This window comes from Leuciscus leuciscus, assembly GCF_965113295.1.
Source record: "Leuciscus leuciscus genome assembly, chromosome: 9".
Lineage (NCBI taxonomy): Eukaryota > Metazoa > Chordata > Actinopteri > Cypriniformes > Leuciscidae > Leuciscus > Leuciscus leuciscus.
In genome coordinates this window covers 39,537,779-39,560,184 of record NC_138733.1, presented here as the reverse complement: position 1 = coordinate 39,560,184, position 22,406 = coordinate 39,537,779, and the positions used below count along the sequence as shown (strand labels likewise).

The following is a 22,406-nucleotide window of genomic DNA, read 5'->3' as shown; positions in this document are numbered from 1 at the left end:
CACACACACACATTTACTCAGAGTTACGCAATGAGCCTTTCATGCATTCCCATGTTTCCCCCACTGCCTCTGATAATGATCCAGCTCTCTCCGCTGTAGTTCAGAGGAACTGTGCAACGTCACATCACTTTCATTATCCTGAGCATGTTTTCAGCAGAAGCTTCCACACACCTGGGATCAAGCAACACCAAGAGCTTCCCAGTTATTGACTCTGTGATGTGAAATGTGTGCAGCTGTCAGGATTCTTCCCGTCGGCACGGCTGACCAAACAGTGGCCTAATGGATTATTGGGAAAGAAGCAATTTATAAAGAAAACGGCTGAAAACAAGAGGAGAACTCAGCAAACAACGACAAAAGAAACACTAAGAGCTGATTATCTGTCCTGTGAGTGTCTTATTTGTCCCGCTCTTTGGAGATGTGGATGCAGAAATTTCAGGTTCAATGTCCATATTCTTACCAAGGGATTTTCAAAAAACATAAGCAAAGCAAAATAACACATTAATGTGGTTGGATTCAAAATGTTGTGAGCAGCCTTGCTGTCTACGGCCTCCAAAGGCCCTAACCATTACGGCTCTGTCTATTACACCTCCGCCAACTACGATCACAGCAAACATTCAGATCTGAGAGAAGCAGTTGTCATGTGAAACAGTTTCACAAACAGTCTTTTCAACCACATATTATAACAGAAGTACTGCGATAAAAGTGTATAGTTTGGATATGAACAGTGATGTAAAAGCAACTTGATGCTTTAAATAAAGATTGTATTAATTACTGTTAATAAAATGTATTTGTCATTGAATCATTCATTCCATAAATTCATTCAAAAATGCTGATTCATCCAGTAATGAAAGTCTTTGAGGGAGTCATTGAATCATTCATCCATTTTTTTATTTTTTTATAATCTGCAGCAATTATGACTTTGCCAGACCCTCTAGTGACAAATGACATGATATTTTGTTTAGTAATCTATTCAGAATCGTGGGAGAATCGAGATCTCTATTCTAAAAATAAAACATTCGGGATTCTCCAAATTAAAATCCAGATTCACAACAGTTGCAAACTCAGCATAAATGAAGAACTAGGAAAGCTCCAACACAGTATTAGAAAAATGTCCGAAATTCTCGACTTGAGATTTGAAAAACATCTATTTTTAAAGTGAGATTTGCATGTTTGCTAAACAGATAGGATAGGCTTCATTGGTTAGCATGACGCACAGATGCTGAGCTCTTACCTGAAGCACAGCGTGTGCCAGTCTGTGTTGAGGGCCTGCAGGTACTGATCATCATAGATGTGCCGTCTGCATCCCGCACACTCCGGCAACCTCCCTCCGGCTGGACAACACAAACACAACAACACACACATTCACAAACATCATCCAAGTAATGCCATAATGAGAAACAACCGCATGCTCTTAGAAGAGACTCCATTCTTTTCTCTCTGTGCAAAATATTATTCTTTTTGAAAACAGAAAATGTTCATGATCCACACAAGCCGGAGCCGGAACGATGGGAGTGACTGCATTTGGTAACCAATGCTGATTATGTAGAAATGGTCAGATATCAAAGGATGAATTAGCCTGAACATCAGTCTTTCCCTCATAAAAACATGACTTATTTCTCTTTTACACTAAGGGAAGTCAATGGACCTTTTCCTCGTTCTGCTCATTATCACGGCTCAGGTGCTTCTGCTACCAACATTCAGCGCAATCTACATGCTAATGTGAAATGAATGCTGAAATATTATGTCTCAACATATTTTTACAAATGTGCACCTTGCCATTGAATAATAAATGAAATATATTGAATCTGCCGCCCTCCGCCACTGCTGGCCTCATAGCGCCGCTTCATTTATTGGTGATATCTCATGACTGTTGAGCTGCTGACAATAATTGCAATGACTTTTGCTAAATCTCTCATATAGATTAAAGATGACCTATTATGCTTTTTTCAATGTGTGTGTTTCTTTAGTGTGTAATGTTGGTGTTTGAGCATGTAAAAGCTCTGTAAAGTTAAAAGCACAAAGTCCCTCCAGTGGGAGTTATTCTCTATATCATTGTCAGTGTTTCTGAACTCCTGAAACGCCTCCATTGTAGTCTTGAGTTTCTTCCGGGAACGAACACGTCACAATATTCCTCATTTAAATAATTCATGCGCAGGATAAAGGGACGGGACTGGTTGAGTTAGTTAGTAGTGTGTTGAAACCATAGACTGTAAAAAATATGGACAAAGCGTCTGTGACGTCACCCATAGACTTCTGAAGATCGGTTTTGAGGCCGTTTATGGGGGGTATGGGCGGCGCCATATTTCAATACAAATGTTCAGAAAGGATAACGTACAGGTCAGGGTTTCCGTTGTCCGGTAATTGCCGGACATTGGCCGAAAAAAAAAAGAAATGTCCGACAAAATTAAATCTCTCCGGTCAAATTGTCCGATTAAAATTACCTAATAATCCCGCCCCCCTAACACAATCTGAATTTGAGAATAAGCCTAAAATGTATAAAACAAAAATACACCGACCTTTGGCTATGTTATAAAGGAACAGGCTCTACCGTTTGAAAGTTATTAAACAACATCGCATGCTGCATTTCAAATAAAGCGCACGCCTAAAACGGCTGTAATATAGACCTAAACAACGAACGAATGAGTGAGACGTTTCAAATATGGCCAGGCCCAGGCAGACTAGCCGTAAAAGCTTTTTTCAGAGGCCAGACGCGACGGACGATGGTGAATCAGGAACGCCTGAAGCCTCAGATGTCCAGACAGCTCCACCACCACCGGAGAAAAAGCAGAATCGGATCAAGACGAAGCAGCGAAGTCGCCTTGCGGAAAACAAGGTTACGCGGCTTATGCGCATTGCAAGTTGTGGAGAGACACTAGCCGCGTTTCCATTAGGCTACCCTTCAAATTGCGCAAATTGAAATTGCGAATTAAAAATACGCACAATGGAAACACGTTAATTTCGCAAAAACTCCCATTTATTGCAAGAACGTTTTTATGCTCGCATGAGGTGGTTTTTCAGCAAATTCGAAAAAGGAATATTTCGCAAAACTGCAATGGAAACAGTTTTTGCGCATTTGCAGTCACCTGACTTAGAAGACGCGGTGTGTTTGAGATCCATGTATAGCTACGCAAATAATAATAATTTTATATTATTTTATTATATTATAACATTTAATAAGCTATATTTAGAAGACGCTTTTATGCAAAAAAGGAACAAAGCTGAGTGTGGAGCGCGCACTGCATGGCACGGAGGCGCGGGCGTGACCACTTGCATTTTCCTATGGAAAAAACGTAAAATACTCTATCATTTCTGGTCATACAGAAAATAATAATACATTATTCTCAACTACTTTTATTTGTGTAAACTCACAATAACAAGAAAACGTTGTGCTTTTGTAAAATAAAATAAAACAATCAGACGCACTTTCATGATCTCCATAAACTGGAGCGTGAGAACTGAAACAAAATATAGCCTATGTAGGCTAAAGCTTGAAATGTCCACTTTAAAACGAACAAATTCGAATCGAAAGCTAATACCTTCTGATTATGTACCTAATCCGTATGAAAGGTGCATTTCTCTCTAAAAGCGCATCTGCTTAACAGCGGAGATGGAGATGTGATTTTAGCCGACACTTAGAAAACAATAGTTTATTCATAATATTAATGGCTCTTCTCATTCAGCACTGCGGGAAAAACATCAATTCCAGGTTCTAATTTGGCCTTTGAAAACCAGTAAAATCGACATGTTTTCCATATTAATTTGTGAATATTTTAAATGTTTAATAAAGGGGCAAAAAGTCATAAACAAAAATCAGAAAATGCGTCGGTATTTACTTTTTTGCGCAGCAGTTTGTGTAGCCAGTTCAAATTAAAATTTTGGTGTTCAACTTTGCGTTTTAAAAAGACAACAACCGTTCATTTTTCCTTTTTCAATTACGGGTTAAAAAAGGAAAAACGAATGGACAAAAGTAGCCTACATGGATCGTTTGGACAGAATACGAGACAGAGTTCTTTATTAAATTCATAAAAGAAACAATAATTAGCCTATAGGAATACTGGATTCTAAATCTCAAATAAATGCCACAATCAAAACCTCGGAGCAGAAATGAGGGCGAAACACCCAGAAACTCCTTATGTGTCGTTCGCAGTACAAGGGTCTTTCCCTGCCATTAATGCTTGGATAACACACGCCACGTCTCCTTCCATTAATCATAATAATAATGTCTAATGCGGTGGCTGTGATATTATATAAACCAACGTCCGTTGCCGTGATTTTTTAAATGACTTATCGTGAGAGAAAAAAGGACGTTTAGTCGCATATAACATCGGTTAATGGAAACGCCGTCATTTCGCAATAGTTTTTTATCGATATTTAGATAATAGCGCAAAACATTTGCGCAAATCTGTAATGGAAATGCGGCTATTTACACCGAGATATTCAGATATTTTATGTGGGGAAGGGGGATTGGTTTGTTAAACTATGAATGTGAAACCATAGTAAAAACAATTGCCGTTGATTGACGCCAATCGGACGTTCATGTTTTTTTTCCGTCTATTTGAAAGTTAGGCTAATAAACATGTTGCATTCTATACGGCCTGATTATGTCATTTTTTAAGTTACATAGCCTGCCTCCAGTTTTCCTCAACTTGACTAATTAAGAGGCAATATTTGACCGGCATATCATCAAAATGTCCGGAAAACGAAATCTCTGCCGGTCACTTTGACTGGCACCATTTTTTTCTAGCGGAAACTCTGGTACAGGTATGATGTGTTGTGTCAGATCATGGCCGAGACGTCAAATTTCAGGAATTCCACTCGGCGCAGCCTATGCTCGTTGTCAGCTGTCAATCGCGCCCTTATTTGTCATACATTTTATATTTAAATACGATCTAAACTAACGAGTTAGAAAAAAAATTCACCCCCCTCACAGTTGTCAGGCACTCCGAACCTATCGAAAAATACAATAAAAGTCCATGGGACCAACCTGTAAAAACATGAATTTATGCTGTGAAAACGGACATTTTAACATGGGGGTGTATGGACATTTGCTCCCTTTTGGGACCTGCCCCTAGCGGATTTTCGATGTATTGCAGTTTTTCGCACTTCCGGGTAGGCTTCATTTTTCAGATTAGAATGTTGCAGCTTGGTTGAAACTGACGGTTATGGGAAGGGGCGGGACATTTCCCAAACACACTTAAAGCTCTTGACCAATCACAACACACTGATCCATCTGACCAATCAGAGCACATTGGGCTTTTCAGGAGGAGGAGCTTCATAGAGACAGGAACTAAACAGAGCGTTACTGACAGACTGGGAAGAGAGGAGCTGCAACAATGGAGAATATGGGGAAATAATAATGTATTTTTGAACATTCAAGCATGAAAACCTGTTCTAGTCGAGCTTAAAAACAACATCAAGACTTTGTAAAAATGCATTCAAGTTATAAATAAATCAGCCGTTCTTTTACTAACTGACTTAATCACACAGAACAGAATGAATGAGTTATGACAAACTGGAATAAAGACTTTTAACTGTGCTAAAATATATTTAAAGCTGTTAAACATTTAATTATTTTCAAACAAACTCATTATCTGTGACAGCTCTACTACTTTTACATATAGTTTAAAAAAATATATGCATTTATATTTTAACAAAGTAGCGATGTGTCAGTACAAAAAATTACAGAAAATAGTGATTCAAACAGGGCCTGAATTCCAGCATGTGATTGCAGGTATTACGCACTAGGATTGGGTATCATTTTAATTTTAACGATTGCTATTCCGATTTTGATTCTGCTTATCGATTCCGATTCTTTTCGATTCCTAATTTCGATTCCAATAAGGTAAAAAAAACAAATAAAAAAAAAACTTGGATATTCACATACAGGGCCCTATTTTAACGATCTGAAACCATGGGCGTCGGAACCATTGTATATGGGTGGGACAAGACCCACCCACTTTTTAAGACCAATGATATTGGACCATAGACAGTATATAAGTATTGGACCCGCTTACTTACATTCAGCGCATAGCTGTTCGCTTTTCAGAGCGTCGTCAGTCAAATCCGTTCCACTTGAGGAATGCCCTAATGAATTAAACTCCATTTCCGCTGAAATCGCTACATTATATTTCTCAACGAGCCGCAACTGACGAAAGTAACCGCCCGTTGTACCCTTCCAGTCAAATATTGCGTTGCAAACATCAATAACAGCTTTAAGTTGTCAATGCTGGCAAATTACCATGGTATCAGCAGGTTAATCCACGGATAGCTGTGCATGTAATGCACGACGTGGATGCGAGTTTAGTTTACTTGTTTAATTAAAAGGCATCAGAATACATGAAATGGTATAAGTAAGATTTTTCTGGGGGAGGACCCACCCACTTTTTTTTTGCTTCCGACGCCCATGTCTGAAACGCAAGTATCAAGCGCGAAACGCAAGTAACTTTGTGGGCGGGTCTCGCTATTATACCGGCGGGATAAATGCCTCTTGCGCCCGATGCAAATCTAAAATGGGTTGGTCTGAAGTAGCTTCATTACTCATAGGTGTGGTTTGGGCGTAACGTGAAATAAACCAATCAGAGCATCATCTCACATTCCCTTTAAGAGCAGGTGCGCTTGTTCCATGGCGGTTTGCTATTATAATGGCGGATTTGCCAGACGCATGCCAGGCGCGGTTCACAGCCGAGGAGACCGACGTTCTCGTCAGGGCCGTAAAACACAGAGAAGTAACATTCTATGGGGATGGGAGAAACACACCCAAATTAGCTTACCCAAATTCAGGTACAGAACCTGTAACCAAATGTGAAATAACACTGTACTTTATAAATAAAATATACATTACAAATATAGTTACAAATCAAGAATGAGTGAATTTTCTCTTTGTCTTTTGTTGTTTGATTAGTGTTACTATAGAGACGGCAGCTGACAGAGTTGCCCAATACAGTTACACATCCCTTCAGCACTGAAAACAGCGCGCCAGTCGTCTTTAATAACTCTCTGTGTTTCACAAACAGTGCGAGTGATTCAGCGGTTCACATCAGCAAGTGAGCAATACAAGCATTTCACTGCGTCCCAAACTGAAAACTTGCCCATGCTCTCTCCTCTCTCTCCAGTAATTGTGTAGTTGTCATTGCCCTTCATTTCATTAAACCTCGCGGTTACTGTACACATTATAAATACATCATGCAGCTGAGTGATGATCGGCAGCCAAATGTGTGGCAGACTGTGAAAACATTTGACACACATGACCTCTCTGACTGACCAATCAATAATTCATAAATTATTCATACTGTATACATCAACATAAAAATCCATTTTTTGTTTCCATTTTTACAAACGCAGATCAGCTCCAGGTGTCAACATGAGTGGGACACTAGACATGATTTAGCAGAACTGACTGAGCCTCGCTCATAACAAACCGCACACATGTTTCATGGGGTATTTTAGTGAGGAGTGCCTGTGCTTTTTTTTATGCATTTGTGGTTACGCTTTATTTCAAGGTGCCTTTGTTACAATGTAATTATACAAAAAAGCACTGAGTAATATGAATTATCAACATGAACTTACTATATTATTAGGGTTAGGGTAAGGTATTAGTAATTATGCATAATTCATTACGGTAACACTTTACTTGAAGGGGTGTGCATAAGACTGACATGACACCTTCATAATCATAACATGACACATGTCATGAATATAAAGGAGGTTTTATGCATGTTTATGACAACTGTCATTAAGTGTCATTCGCTCAATTATGACATTTTTAAGCAAAGATGACATTGTTTGAGATGTCTTTGTCATGACAACTTGACATAATAAACCAATACATCATAACCTGTCAATGTCTTTGTCATGACAACCTGACATTACCAAGACAACATAACCTGTCATAAACATGACATAGCAGATTTAAGAACTACTTAGCTTTATGGGTCAACATTACATTAAATTTATGACCACTTTTTTTCCAGTGATACAAATTTAATTTGTCATTAAAATGTCATAGAGTGCTAATACTGTCAAATTATTTTATAACTAATACTGGAATACTGGAAATAAAAGTGGTCAGAAATATATTCATGACAGAGTTATAATGGCCTCATGACAGCCAATGTCAAAACCAACCACATGACAGTTTAATGTAATGTTAACCCATAAAGCTACTTAAGTAGTTTCTTAAGTTTGATAATCAATCTGCTATGTCATGTTTATGACGCATTTATGACAGGTTATGACGTATTGGTTTATGTCAAGTTATCAAAACAAAGACATCTCAAACAATGTCATATTTGCATTAAAAATGTCATAATTGAGCGAATGACACTTAATGACAGTTGTCATAAACATGCATAAAACCTCCTTCATGTTCATGACACGTGTCATGTTATGATTATGCACACCCCTTCAAGTAAAGTGTTACCATTATTACTTTAGCAAGTACATGTAAGATGTGTAACAGGAACACTGTAAAATAAAGTGTTATCGGAACTGCTTTATAATTTTGTTAATACTGAATGATCGCATTTCCACAGGAACAGGATATGATGTGGTGAATATCATGTGTCCCACTTCACAAATGAACCTTCACTGTAGTTCGTTCACAGTGAACGTGATCAGATGTGATTCCCTGAACAACTCTCTATTCTTCAGCGTCTCTAATATTGAGCCGCTTACTACAGCATGTGTCCAAAAACAACAGTCAAATAAACATTCAAGGCTTTGCTAACATAGTTTTCTGCACTATATTTAAATTAATATTCATACAAACAAATGTCCCACACTCTTGATGTGGTGTATGGAGTGTGTGTGCATCTAACACAGGCGCCATGTTTCCGGACAGTTCAGCAGAAGGAAGAGCTGGCGTTCAGGTCAACTCTCTTCTTTACGGACAGTCTTTACGGTATTCATTTTTATCAGTGTTTTTATCTTAGCATGAAAACTTGTGTCTAAACCGGTGTGTGTGTGTGTTGAGTGTGACACAGACAGTGAGTCGATGACTCGCTCCATCAGTGACGGACGTGAGGCGTCTGACAGACCAAACCTCATTCACTCCATCATCACACATCAAATGTGTCTGCCACACACACACTCTCTCACATGCATACACACACACGCACTCACACACACACACACACACACACAACTACACACCCTCACATGAGGACCAGATGCAGATGAATCATTTACCAGAATAACATTTATGCAAAATGTAACTAAAAATACTGTGTTATGAGATTTTGGAAATACCATTTCGTAACAATGTAACTTTAGATGTCCTTCGGAATAGCATGGAAATGGGTTTTGATTCTAAAGTACACTTTAAAAAGTACTATAGTATCACTGTTTCACCGTATCATGATGATGGTACATTCACACATTTTTGGCTGATGAGTTTCCACAACTTGTTCATTAACTCTCACCGCATATTACAAATAATAATAATACTTTTACAGAAATCATTTCAGGTAGAAACAAAAAAATATTTTAATAGTTATAGTTTAGTGTCCATGAGTCTTCATTAAGACACTTGACGGACAGACGAATGATGTTTTTACCTGGAAATCTCAATACTACATTTTAAAATTCAAGTTTTTGCTCTTTAAATATAACAACTTCTGTAAGTAAGTGAGAAAGAAATTAACACGAGTGAGTGGGAGTGGGAGTGGGAGTGTGTGTGTGTGTGTGTGTGTGTGTGTGTGTGTGTGTGTGTGTGTGTGTGTGTGTGTGTGTGTGTGTGTGTGTGTGTGTGTGTGTGTGTGTGTGTGTGTTGCAGCTGCAGCAGAACAGTGCGGGAAAACACTCACCAGAACGCAGTGTGTGAGTGTGTTTCTCAATAGTTAATTGTGGCACACACACACACACACACACACACACACACACACACACACACACGTTAAAGCGGACAGTTAAGTGTTGTATTGAATGAAATGAAGAAGCTGGTTGTTGTGCGCGTGCAGGTAGAGGCAGCATCAGCACCCGCGCGCGCGAGCTCTGCTGAAGAAGAAGATGCGCACTCTTTATTATCATGACTCAGACAGACACACTAACCTTCCTCCTCTCCCATGCGTTCGTCCTTCCAGGTGCAGCAGAGCAGCATCAACCTCATTCAAGCCCTCGGACCGCAACAGAAACTCCCTCTGCGATCAGACTCACTGGAGAAATGCGGCCAGCTGCTGCCAGGCTGCCGCCAGTCTAACTAACACACACGGGAAAGGCGCGCGCCTCATGAATATTACCGACGCACGCGGTGCGCTACTGATTAGCTGGAAGCTTTAAGTGTGCGTGAGTCCGCTGGCGCGTTGCGGGATGTTGACGACGAGCGTGAGCGCTTCCCTAAGAACTTCACACACATACACACACACACACACACAGCCTTCGCCGTAGTAGGATTCCGGGAGAACGGGCCAACTGAACACTATCCCTGGAAAATAATAGGAGTTGTTTGCGCATGCGCGTTCACAATCGTCCTGGAATGAGGTCATAGTCACATTATTTTTTATACTTTTTATATGTGACGCTGATTAAAATAAAAGGAGTTACACTTTGATAAAATAACTTAAAAAATCATTTCAAGGACAATAATCATCATGGCTATTTTGTTTTATTTGCATGTAGCCTATATAATAGGCTATATTAAAACATATTATTTTGTTTAGGTTAAACTTTCTTTTACAGTGTCTCTGTTACACATCGTACATGCATAATAGTAAATTATGCATAATTACAAGCAACTGACCCTCACACTAATTATATAGTAAGTACATGTTGTTAATTAATATTGCCCAGTACTTATTTGTAAAATTACACTGTAACAATGGCACTTTATAATAAAGTGTAACCAATTTTCATTTGATAAAATGTAGTATTATAACAAGACAGCCTAGGTTCATACACTTCATAGAAAGAACACAGCAACTGTTTATGTCATCAATACTATAATTTTTTTATTTAATGTAGTCATTAAACTGAACATTAAACTGACTAAAGTCCCCCTGTGGTCAATAATTGTATCCCTTAACTCATCTTTGATCAACAAAATGACATATTTAAAAGTTTTTTCCTTGAATAATTTCCTTCATGCCTTAAAATAGCTTGAATGTAACTCTACACCCTTGCCTCATTCTGTGGTTCTATGGATATGCAAATGAGCCCCGCCTCCACTCACTCACAGCAGCTCAGAGATCCACTGGTTGACGATCACACGTTGATCTGATTGGTTACAAGGTAGTTTGTGACGTCAGAAACACCAGCGATTTCAAAGCGTGTTTTTGAGACTGTCTTTGGTTCACTGCAGTTTTAAGGAGAAAATACTCAGCAATGGTGTCGACTTATGAATTTACACATGGCTTGTCTTAAAGCACATAGACACATAAACAACATTAAAAGCTGGATTTTCACCACAGGGGGACTTAAAAAAATAAAGTTGTATATTGCTTTATAAAATAGATACTTTCAGCTCTGGATTATGATTGGCTGAGTCGCATTCAACACTGTTGTAAAATACTCTATAAACACACACCTGTGACCTCATTTCATCAGTATTACTGTCGCTGTGTGTTTATTTTATGGAAGCCTGCAGGTAAATGTTGTAGCGGTTTAATATAAAAGTAATAATCCTGTGAAGCTGTGGTTTTAGGCACGATGCGACATCCCTTAGTTGTCCTAAAAGCACTGTAAGCCAAGGCTTCTTGGGGCTCATTGCTTTAGCATGCTTCGAAAAAAGTATTTATATATGACACATTCATGCATACCAAGAGACACTTGTTTTTTTATTTAAAATATTTTATTAAATTTTTCACTAGAGCAGGTAAAATGCCGGGATTTCCGGGAACTAGTCAGAATATAGGTTGTGGAAAAAGTGCAATAGCCCCGCCCCTTTATTTAAATAAGATGGAAATCCTACGGCACAATAGAGAAGACCTGGTAGGGCTCACAGGCAGGTCAAATACAGCACCAGGTATATTAATACATGATAAAGTGTCTCTCCAGATGGATCGAAAAACAGTATCAACCAAATATAGCAAAAATTGACACATTATATGTTTGATAGTACATTGGCTAGTGAGGCTTTTGGGACGGACACGCACACACACACACACACTTTGGGGGGATTTACGTACATAACCTACACACACACACAGTCACTCACATCTTAAAATATCACACACAGTTTTGCAAGTTCCATAGTGACTACAATGCACAAGCTATTTAAAGCAAAAAACAAAAAATATTGTCATATGATGTGTACAAACTTGATAATTGGTCAACATGTCAAGTTCAAATGGTGCAAAACAAACAACATACGGCAAAGTATCCCATTTATAATGATCCAACCTACTGTAAGCATATGATTTATGTATATTTTATATGTATATAATAAACTAATTCTATGTGAATACACAATGATTAAAGAAACACATTCTTGGTCAAATGATGGAAGCACCTGTAGTCCCCGGGTCCAGGGAAAAACATAAGCACATCTTTTAATCTTCCAGGTTTAAACATACATAATGTACATAATGATTACTATTTTACACGTTTACTTTCAATTTGTTCCCTTCACCAGACACAAAATAGATTCCCACAAGGTGACTGATCTTAGACACAAGCCGTGGTTCACTTCTGCTCTTCATACTTCACACACTGTGCAGGACTGAGTGTTGCGATCGAGCCGCACGCTTGTCGCTGTCAGGGGTCTGTTAGTCGGCGTGCGTTCAGACATCCACAAAGCTCTCTTAGCATAATGTATTTAAATGCGTTCGCACGCATTTTATGGCCTACTTCTAAAAACACATGGGTGGAGTGTCTCAAATCAAAAGACACTCACTCATGCTTCATGAAAAACTTAATCATCTAGAGGGGTGAATCTCACAAAACATGTCAAGAACATGTTTGTATTACAGTAATGAGAATATAACATAACCATTGAGCATAAGAATTAATAATGATTAAAAATTAAAAGTCTAACACATTAGCCTACTATAAAAATATTTTTGGTAAAAAAAAAAAAAGCTTAAATATGATCCTAAAAATAGGCTTAAATTTCTTTATGCAAAAAATAACTTCTTTTTTTTGGGGGGGGGGGAGATTTACTCATAAAGGACTGTAATTGTAAGGCTCATCTGCACAGAAAGCTGGTGAAGGGTAAAAAATAACAAGCAAACTGCTAAGCTGAAGCACGGCCAGATGTGAAGTATTTCAGTTTAATCAGCAGTATGACAGGACTCCTGGAGCTCAATGCTTTCACGACAGGGACGCTAAAACATCTTGTGCGGGCAAGATACTACGTACGTTGGCAAGAAATGCCCTTATTTTAAGAGTCTAGAGAGCTAGATCGTGACTGTAACTGCACAAAAGAGCTTCCGGTGGTGTCAGAGCTCCAAAACGAAGAGGTCGGCGTTACACAACACAAAAGCATTGGCAGCTAATGAACCCGGTTACATATGCAACCCTACAACCGGAAACAGTAACATGATGGAATGTGCCATAAACAATCAGGACTGGAATTAATGCCACAAAACACTAGACGCTTTATGGATCTGGATTTGGATTTGTTACAAATATTTACTATCAAAACAAAACATAACACTTGTGCATGATGGGATTGTTTGTTTGAGTATCAAAAGTACATTCTAGAGCATGCAGTAGCACCATGTTTCTTGAGGTCACTTCACATCTCAAGAGATCGTTTACTTTCTTCTCCTCCCGCAGTATTTTCCTTGGCAGCCCGCTCCACCTGTAGAACGACACCACACGTGAGACAAAACCTCGGCGTACATCAAATACTGCAAATGACTTCATTTGGGTTCCGAAGATGTGACACGAGGATTTCTAACCCTTGAAACGTGAAACGACAAGATGCTTTGTGGCTGAAACGAGATATGGTAACACTTTAAAATACGGTTCCATTTGTTGATTTCCAAGATCTATCAATCAACAGCTGTATTTGTATTAACATTAACAAAGATTAATGTAACAAATGTATTTCTCATTGTACCTGTGACATGATTTCCTCTGTGTTTTGTGTTTACAGACTTTTATTTTGAAGTATATTTTCTGTTCCTATTGTCCTGCTGTTTCGTTGTTTAGTTCCAGTTTTTCTTTCATAGTGATTGATTACTCACACCTGTTTCTTGTTAGTCTCTTGTAACACGTGTTTTTCAGTTTTCCTTCCTTTTTACACCCGTTGTTGCTGTGAAGCTGTTGCGTTTATGTTCTTATCTTTGGATTGTCATCTTCCATTCCTGTTTGGATTAGACCCTGGCCTCTCTTTGTCCCTGCCTAACCGTAACAACCGTATTGTAATGTGTTACCAAAATTTTGAATGGGACTTTTTATCCATCAGAAATCTGGATATTTCAACTCTGAAAGGAGTCAGAACTGAATGTGAGTTTGGAATGATCCTCATCCAGCATCTCGACTTCAACCGATGCGGCTCTGTTTTATAAACTCGCGTATGTTCGCTGAATCATGTAAATTCAAACTTTTGTAGAAGTAGGCCAGTGTTTGGTGTGATTTAGGATCAGAACGTTTAGTTGAGGACATCAGAAATGAGAGCAGTGATTATGAGAAATCAGTGATTATGTGGCGGCAGGGATTAAATCTGTCTCATCAGCAGACTGCAGACTCGGATCATTCTGGCATACCTCGATAACCTCCTCCCAGGAATCCCGTCAGTCCACCTCCGTATTTGGCAGCTTTGGCTGTGGAAAAAAAAGTACAAGGTCATTGCCTGCTGTATTCCCCCCACAAACTATAGCATCAAGACGGTAATTTAGCGGTAACATTACAATTTATCAAAAGCTCCTTTTCGCACATGATCTCTAAACTCCAATTTAATTATAATAACAAAAAAGCCCATATTGTCATTTTCTTGTAAAATACACTGACATCAAAGCTAGCGTGATAAGCTTTTAAACTGAATGTACAAAGCTGTTGTATGAGTCCAGTAGGGTTGGAACTTGTTTTACTTTCAATGTATGGGAATTGACAGCTTGAAGATTCTACTGTATTGTATTTATATAGTTGAGAACAGGGTGTCCAGTCCTGCCCCTGGAGGGCCACTGTCCTGCAGAGTTCAGCTCCAACCCAACTAAACACACCTGAACCAGCTAATCAAGGTCTTGCTAGAAACTGCAGGTGTGTTGAGGCAAGCCGGAGCTGAACTCCGCAGGAGCAGGAGTGGAAGCCCCTGGTTTTGAGGTAAGGTCCAATAACTAGAGCTCATACAACTGCAACATCTGGGGCATGTTAAGGGGGTTTGGAAGAGCTTGTACCTTGTTGTGGTGACAGTCCTGTTCCATATCCTCCTGAAACACAAGAAATCATTACATTATTATGAGCCATTCAAACCCCATGAGTGATTGAGTGTCATTGTCTCTAAATGAAGAATAACGGTGTGAAATAGAGGCATACAGGAACGGTGAGTCAGCCATAAGAAGAGTGTCAGGATTACTGTTTATTCCAGCTGGAGATTTATGACCAGCTGTGACGAAGAACATCTGGATGGAAATAATAATAAACCCACCGAGCATCTCCACGTTGTGATTATATAATGACTAACACGTAACAGCGTGTCGTATATGACAGCAGCTTGAGCGTGAGAATTAGCAGGCCCTGACACTGACATTATGGTCAAAATGCAAATATGCTTTGCATGATATTTGCACTTCAACCCACACTTTTCATAGCAAGCAGATTTCAGTGGGTCAATGTCTACATGTCCTTCCGTAATGAACAATGGCTCTTTTTAGCTTATTATCTGTCAGGATATATTGTTTCAGGTTGAACTTTATTTTACAGTACTTGCACTTACACAAGAAAGTACTGGGTAATATAAGGTAACTAAATGGGTTGGGTTAAGGGCTAGTAAAGTTATTACCTACTTATTGTAATTACTAAGTACATAGTATGTACATGGGGAACAGGACTGTAAAATAAAGTGCTACCTTGTTTAATTTATGATATCAAGTATCAGGTACCGACAAGCATACTTATAAGTACTGGGACGTAAAGATATACTTAAAAATGTCTAAATGTTAAAATATTACAGCAAGTGTTAGTTTCTGCACTGTTCTTCTCACAGAACGAGTCACTTTTCTTCATCATTTTTGTTCCGTGTGTTTGAATCATCTGTGTTTTAGTAGATGTATTAGGTAAGCTGTCCTCAAGTTCACTCAGGTGTCCTAGCACACTTTGACTACTAACATGATCAACTAACGTTTGGTCGGAACTGCATCTATCACATGTTTTCTTTGCTTGAAACAAGGTTTAATTATACATATTGCTCAATAACAGTTGTTTTGCTTTCTTTATATATTATTTGTCATGTAAGTAAGTCTAAAATAATGAAAACCCAACATGAGAGGAAAAATCTAGACCCTTCAAAACTGTGTTTACCTTGTAATTAGTAGAAACCAATTCTAAATATAAGGTATTTTTCTAGACTTCCGAATTGAAGGATCATAGAATTCCTGGTCTATTACCCTCGAGAAACTAGAGTAAATGTCTGGGCTTTCTTTCTCTGCCTGCAATGTTGTGTATCCACAGGCCCATTCCTGTTTCAGAACAGCAGTGAATGTTCTCTATTATTACCAAAATAATTCTGAGTGTTAAAATTATTATGGTTATCATCATGAACAGAGATGTGATTGTAGTTTATAATAAAGCTCATTCAAGGACCGAACCACCGTAAGTTCTGCTCCTGTCCTGCCTGTCTCTGATCTGTGACACAGGCACTGATCCTCTGTTAAATACAGCACGCTATTTAGTCGAATGGAGCTAAAGACAGCCGAGTACTTTATTAAATGTGCATATTTCCATCGAGATGGCCCTCTAAACGAGAGATGTACTCAATAGCAGAGGGGTTGAAGTCCATATGGAGATGCAGTATGAATTTAGCCAGGGATTATTTCTATAAAAAGCTACCTGGATATGCTTGTGGATATCCTCCTGGAACTGCACCACCTGTAGGAAGGAAAGATTCAAAGATTTTGTTGTGCAACTCAGTTTATCTAAGACACAGTATTTATCAAAAGGGTGGGATAGATATAGACTGAGATTATAATTTGTAATCTTGTATAAAGACTTTAGTATCTTGGCAAATGTAAAGAAAGATTGAGATTGTTGTGATCTCTTCTGAAAGTGTGAGAGGTATTTCTGTCTTTTTCTCAGGAGAAACATCAGAGAAGTTTTGTTGCGACTCTTCTCTACAGCAAGTATTCTGACAGATGGCTTTTGCCGGGTTTGCTCGATGCTGTGTCTTTGCATAATCAGAGAAGCAAATTTGGGAATCTGTTCTGAAAGGATGGTGCTAGAAGGAACACAGTGACACCAAATCACACGAGGGCTCACAGGATTAATGCAGACAAATCCCAGCCTCACTGCAGTGTGTGTGTACGAAAGAGAGAGTCAACACAGAAGAGTGTGTGTATGTATGTGTAATGTACAGTATATGTGTAATGAGGAGGACGGGAGGATTCTGGTGTCAAAAGAGAACCGACATGTCTTAAGACCAGCTGGTACTGGAAAATCCTTGCTGGTATTGTTAACAGAATAGCATATAATTGGCAGTGTGGTGCGTACAGGTCCACTTCAAGTTTTTTGTTGATTGAAAATAGAACTATTCTCCTCAATCATTCTTTGTAGCATTAATGCTGGGCCTTACCTGGCTGTGCATATCCTGTACCCAAAGAGCCGTAGCCTGTTGATAGAATAAGATGGTAAATACTCAACACAATCTTAGCGCACACAATTTTAGAGACGGAAAACAGTGAACATTCAGTATTTGTTATTTGCACTTCCTTATATCCACTATAATTCCCCAGTGGAGAAAATGTGCAGTTAATTAATACATCTATAGCCATGGGGAGTACATTTGTTCTGGCGGAAAATCTCTGAAAATGAACTTAGCAATGCTTTTGAAATACACTGTGGCATTATGGTGTGGAGCCATGTTGTGGAACGTGGATATGTTTGAGTATAGTGGATTTTTCTACCTGGTTTAGGTGGTTTAGCTCCAGTTCCAACACCACCAGCTCCCAATCCAACACCTGCTGGATACCCTCCACCTGCAACAAGATGATCTCAATGTCTTTCACAACAGTCCAATAACACAAGGAAAGCTATTTCAAGTGAGTGTTCACTATTTTGAGAGAAATTGGCATTGGCAGTCTTTCACTAAACAGAATCAAGGCTGTACGTGTGGAGGACATCACAACTGATGTCATTTCCTACATTATTCTTACACTTTCTGTCTGGTGTTCAGATTACAAAAACAAACATATCATCGGTTTGCTACCAAAGCAGTCACTGCACTGTTGTACGAGATATGTTGGTACTGTGTGGTTTGCTGAATCTTAATGTAAAATGTCACATTATGGTGAAAATGTTTTAATCTTGACAAAAAAACCAACCAAACAAAAAAACCAGGACAATCCTACCTATCCTCTCGATACTCCGCATCACAGGAGCTACACTCCTCTGCTTTGAGTCCTGCCTCACAAGTAGATCCTTTGTGGTATCTTTAAGGGAAGTCTAAATTACATTGACTATACATTGGGATTGGGGTACTTCAGGGTTCGATGCTTGGCCCCCTCCTATTCCTGATATACACAACATCCCAGAGACCTATTTTCGCCTACAGCGATGACATGCATCTCATCTTATCGTCCCAGTCTGAAAATCCTAGTGTGGCTGCACAGATCTTGGCTTACCTAGTAGACATTTCAGCCTGGATGAAAGAACACCATCTAGCAAAGACAGCTCCTTATCTTCCAAGCCTGCCCATCATTTTAACACTACATGATGAATGTTGTCTCTCTAATGCTCCTCAGTAATTAATCCAGGATATGGTGACATACTCTTCACTCTTGACACCTTTGTGTAAGACATCATGTCCACCCCACATAGCAACATTATGACGCCCCACATCTGGCACATGTGGAATGATGATCTAGCCCACATGCAGCGTGGAATGACGGCCCTTGGGTGGCTCACTCCTGTTTGCCAGAAACTTGTGTAAACACAGACTGTCATAGCAGTCAAAAAAAGACTAAAGTTAAGAGCCCAACTAATGTAAACACTAATCACTGGTGTGGTGACTTTGAATGAAACACATTAGAGTTAAACCCTGTTAATTCTTAATAACTTCTGTTGACGTTTAACAGAAATAAAGTCAGTCTGGTTAGTAATAAGTGAAGCTGGTAATGCTGTTTGTGGAGCTGTTTAATCCTCCTCTGCTGAGATCTTCAGAGATTTATGTCTTCTTTTCTCTTCAGTTGATTTTATCTAAGGCTGTGGCTGAAGTCAGTTGTCGTTCTTGTGTTTCTGCTTGTCTTTCCTTCAGTGATTCTGCTTGTTAACAGGCTTATTAAGGCTGAATGACTCCATATTTAATATGGTTTTGTGGCTCAGATACGGTCCAGTTCTGGTTTATTTCTTTGCTCTTGGCTGACATGTGGCATTGCTATGGCCTGCTTGTGGCCCAGATCTGGCAAACAGGAGTGAGCCACCCAAGGGCCGTCATTCCACGCTGCATGTGGGCCAGATCATCTTTCCACATGTGCCAGATGTGGGCTGGATCTGTGGCGTCATAATGTTGCTATGTGGGAAGGCACTGATGCTTAGATCTGTTTCCTACCGTCACTAACTAACTGCACATCTTCTGTACAGAAGTCTACGGAGGGACATACCATCAACAACAACAACAACAAAAAAAGTGTAAAAAAACTCACCCTTCCAAAAACATTGGACTCACAGCTGTTAATGCGTTTGGCATAGATTTTTTTAACCAAAGTGACTTACACTGCATTGAAAACATGCATTTTATAGGTTCATATATTCCCTGGGAACCTATGACCTTAGTATTGTTAGCGCCATGCAACAGTGATCAGGTATCAAGTAATGTGGATTTGCATGACAGCTCACCTGCTCCAGGTATGAGTCCAGGAACACCTCCTGCCCCGCCAACACCTGCAGCAGTGCCTGCTCCTCCAACACCTGGACCAAACACACACACACACACAGTGTCAACTAGGAGTCGGCAAAGTGGCATACAGTGAGATTAATTTACATTTATGCATTTGGCAGACGCTTTTATCCAAAGCGACTTACATTGCATTTCAAGGTACACATTTACATTCTTATCAGTTATTGCTTTCCCTGGGAATCAAACCCATGACATTGGCGTTGCAAGCGCCAACACTCTACTGTTTGAGCTACAGGAAAGCAAAGATTCAGATTGGAGACCTCTTCTATACTTGCATGGACATCATTTTCCAAATAAGGTTGAGGTCAAGATATTTTCTAAATATAATATATTTGCATGTGCAGGAGATATTCCTCTACATATGGCGATTAGCATTCTCTGATTAAATTAATACATGCACACGTTTACATTCACAATGATGAATCCAGCTTTTAATGTTGTTTATATGTCTATGTGGTGTTTTTAATGTGCTTTAAGTCAAACCATGTGTAAATTCATAAGTCGACACCATTGCTGAGTATTTTCTCCTTAAAACTGCAGTGAACCAAAGACAGTCTCAAAAACACGCTTTGAAATCGCTGGTGTTTCTGACGTCACAAACTACCTTGTAACCAATCAGATCAACGTGTGATCGTCAACCAGTGGATCTCTGAGCTGCTGTGAGTGAGTGGAGGCGGGGCTCATTTGCATATTCATAGAACTGTGTATACTAAATGAGGCAAGGGTGTCGAGTTACATTCAAGCTAGTTTAAGGCATGATGCTTAAATATGTAATTTTGGTGATCAAAGATGAGTTTTTAAGGGATAAAATGATTTACCACAGGGGGACTTTAAGGTGTTTACATTAACCAAGAATTTCCATTAACACAGGCATATGCTGCTTATGGCAGTCAGGTAAACATGTTGACCACATAATTCCAGTAGCGGAGTATCTTTGTGCATGTAAACTTGGTTAGTAATCAGCAGCAAAGGTACTTAGAAACTTCAATCTTACCAGGGGCTTTCAGAGGTTTGGCTCCAGGTAACACACCAGTTCCAACTCCAGATGCTCCAGTGCCAAATGGGCCTTAAACAGCAGGAGGAAGAGACATTCATCATGACTTTGACTTTGGTAAGTGTTTCATTTGTTTTTGTCCTTAATGATGGACTAATAATATTTACCATAGCCATAGGGGTAAACCCCACCAGGACCTGCAAACACAAAAGTGTACTTTACACTGAAGTCAAATATAGTGTCCTATGACATAGCCTTTAAGGGTATTGGTAATATTTCAGCATATGTACACAAAAGTTCACAAGTGTATTTGTTTGTTGTTTGTGTGTAAACTGTCCTTGGGATGCATGTGTGTCCCACACTTTTTTCCATTCCCCTTTTCATCTGACAAAACTTTCCCTTCCTGGGTTTTACTTAGAGGGAGATTGAATATGTTTCTTTTTTGCAACAGGTGTTGCTACAGTTAAACTCTGTTTGCTGAGTTTGTACAGGACTTTTTTTTACCCTTACATGTGGGAGACAATACGTAATATCAGATGGTAATATTATGGTACTGTACTAGACTATAGTACAGAGGAATTCTACCATGGTGCGTGTCAAAAAAAATAAAATAAAATTGACAGTTGTTTGGTCTTTGGTTGGGCTTTAACTGTTTCAGGGTTTTCTTTCTTCTTGAAATCACACAGATATTATGAGGACAGTGATATTTCAGGTCACAAGTGATTTTACACTGCCCTCTAGTGATACATCCAAGAAATGCACGTAATAAAAAAAAAAATACATGTATTTGTCAGGATTCGTTGATCTCTTTATTTTTGTTTTCGTCCTCTCCACGTGGAGCCGCTCGATCGCCACTCATTATCTCTCACTTTTCTCTTGATCCCTCCACTTTATATTCTCCTCGCTTTGCTCAGTTTCTTTGCCAGTGTGTTTTGTGTCTTTCTTTCTTCCAGAAAACCTGACATATTGTCCTGTGGATTATGTTTTCTGAACATTTTGTATTTTCCTTGACTGTAGAGACGGTGCACGACTATACAACTTTTTATTTAATTCCTTTTAATTCCTGAATATTTTTCATTCGGTGATTCTAAGAAAACTTGGCAACCATCCAGATAAACATGAGTGTCTGGGGTTTGATAGGGAATGATACATTCTTTTAAAGGACGCCATCCCAAATGCTATCACGGCTCAGGGTGACTAATGGACATATAAGCCCAGGACATATAATACTAGGCAAGCCACACCTGCAGTGTCTAACGCTGTAGATTGAGGAAACTGCATGTACTCACCAGCACCACCATGCACTCTCTGCGCACCACCACCTGAGTAACACAACAGACCATGATTACAAGCTTATATATACAGTCAGATGAGTCCAGACAGAAACACAAGCAACATTATAACAATGAATATCATTCTCAGGAA

The 22,406-nt window shown here is 39.2% G+C and overlaps 2 protein-coding genes across 12 annotated transcripts in view; both read right to left on the bottom strand.

Moving 5' to 3' along the window:
* Positions 1-10,360, bottom strand: part of limk1a (LIM domain kinase 1a) — a 75,979-nt gene extending 65,619 nt beyond the window's left edge. Inside the window, exons 1-2 of the mRNA XM_082181120.1 lie at positions 10,048-10,360; positions 1,232-1,331 (exon numbers count right to left, since the gene is read on the bottom strand). Of these exons, the coding sequence (XP_082037246.1) occupies positions 1,232-1,331; positions 10,048-10,105 (158 nt within the window). The 5' untranslated portion in view covers positions 10,106-10,360. The remainder of the gene's footprint in view (positions 1-1,231; positions 1,332-10,047) is intronic.
* A 2,719-nt stretch (positions 10,361-13,079) lies between these two features.
* Positions 13,080-22,406, bottom strand: part of elna (elastin a) — an 80,682-nt gene continuing 71,355 nt past the window's right edge. For 10 of the 11 annotated variants that reach the window (XM_082181089.1, XM_082181097.1, XM_082181093.1 and 7 more), the window contains 10 exons: positions 22,271-22,303; positions 21,149-21,178; positions 20,982-21,053; positions 19,927-19,998; positions 17,997-18,068; positions 17,666-17,701; positions 16,927-16,965; positions 15,276-15,308; positions 14,646-14,702; positions 13,080-13,735 (listed from right to left, as the gene is read on the bottom strand). In XM_082181089.1, coding sequence (XP_082037215.1) covers positions 13,689-13,735; positions 14,646-14,702; positions 15,276-15,308; positions 16,927-16,965; positions 17,666-17,701; positions 17,997-18,068; positions 19,927-19,998; positions 20,982-21,053; positions 21,149-21,178; positions 22,271-22,303 — 491 coding nt within the window. In that variant the 3' untranslated portion in view covers positions 13,080-13,688. The remainder of the gene's footprint in view (positions 13,736-14,645; positions 14,703-15,275; positions 15,309-16,926; positions 16,966-17,665; positions 17,702-17,996; positions 18,069-19,926; positions 19,999-20,981; positions 21,054-21,148; positions 21,179-22,270; positions 22,304-22,406) is intronic. The other variant, XM_082181095.1, reaches the window with a different exon arrangement.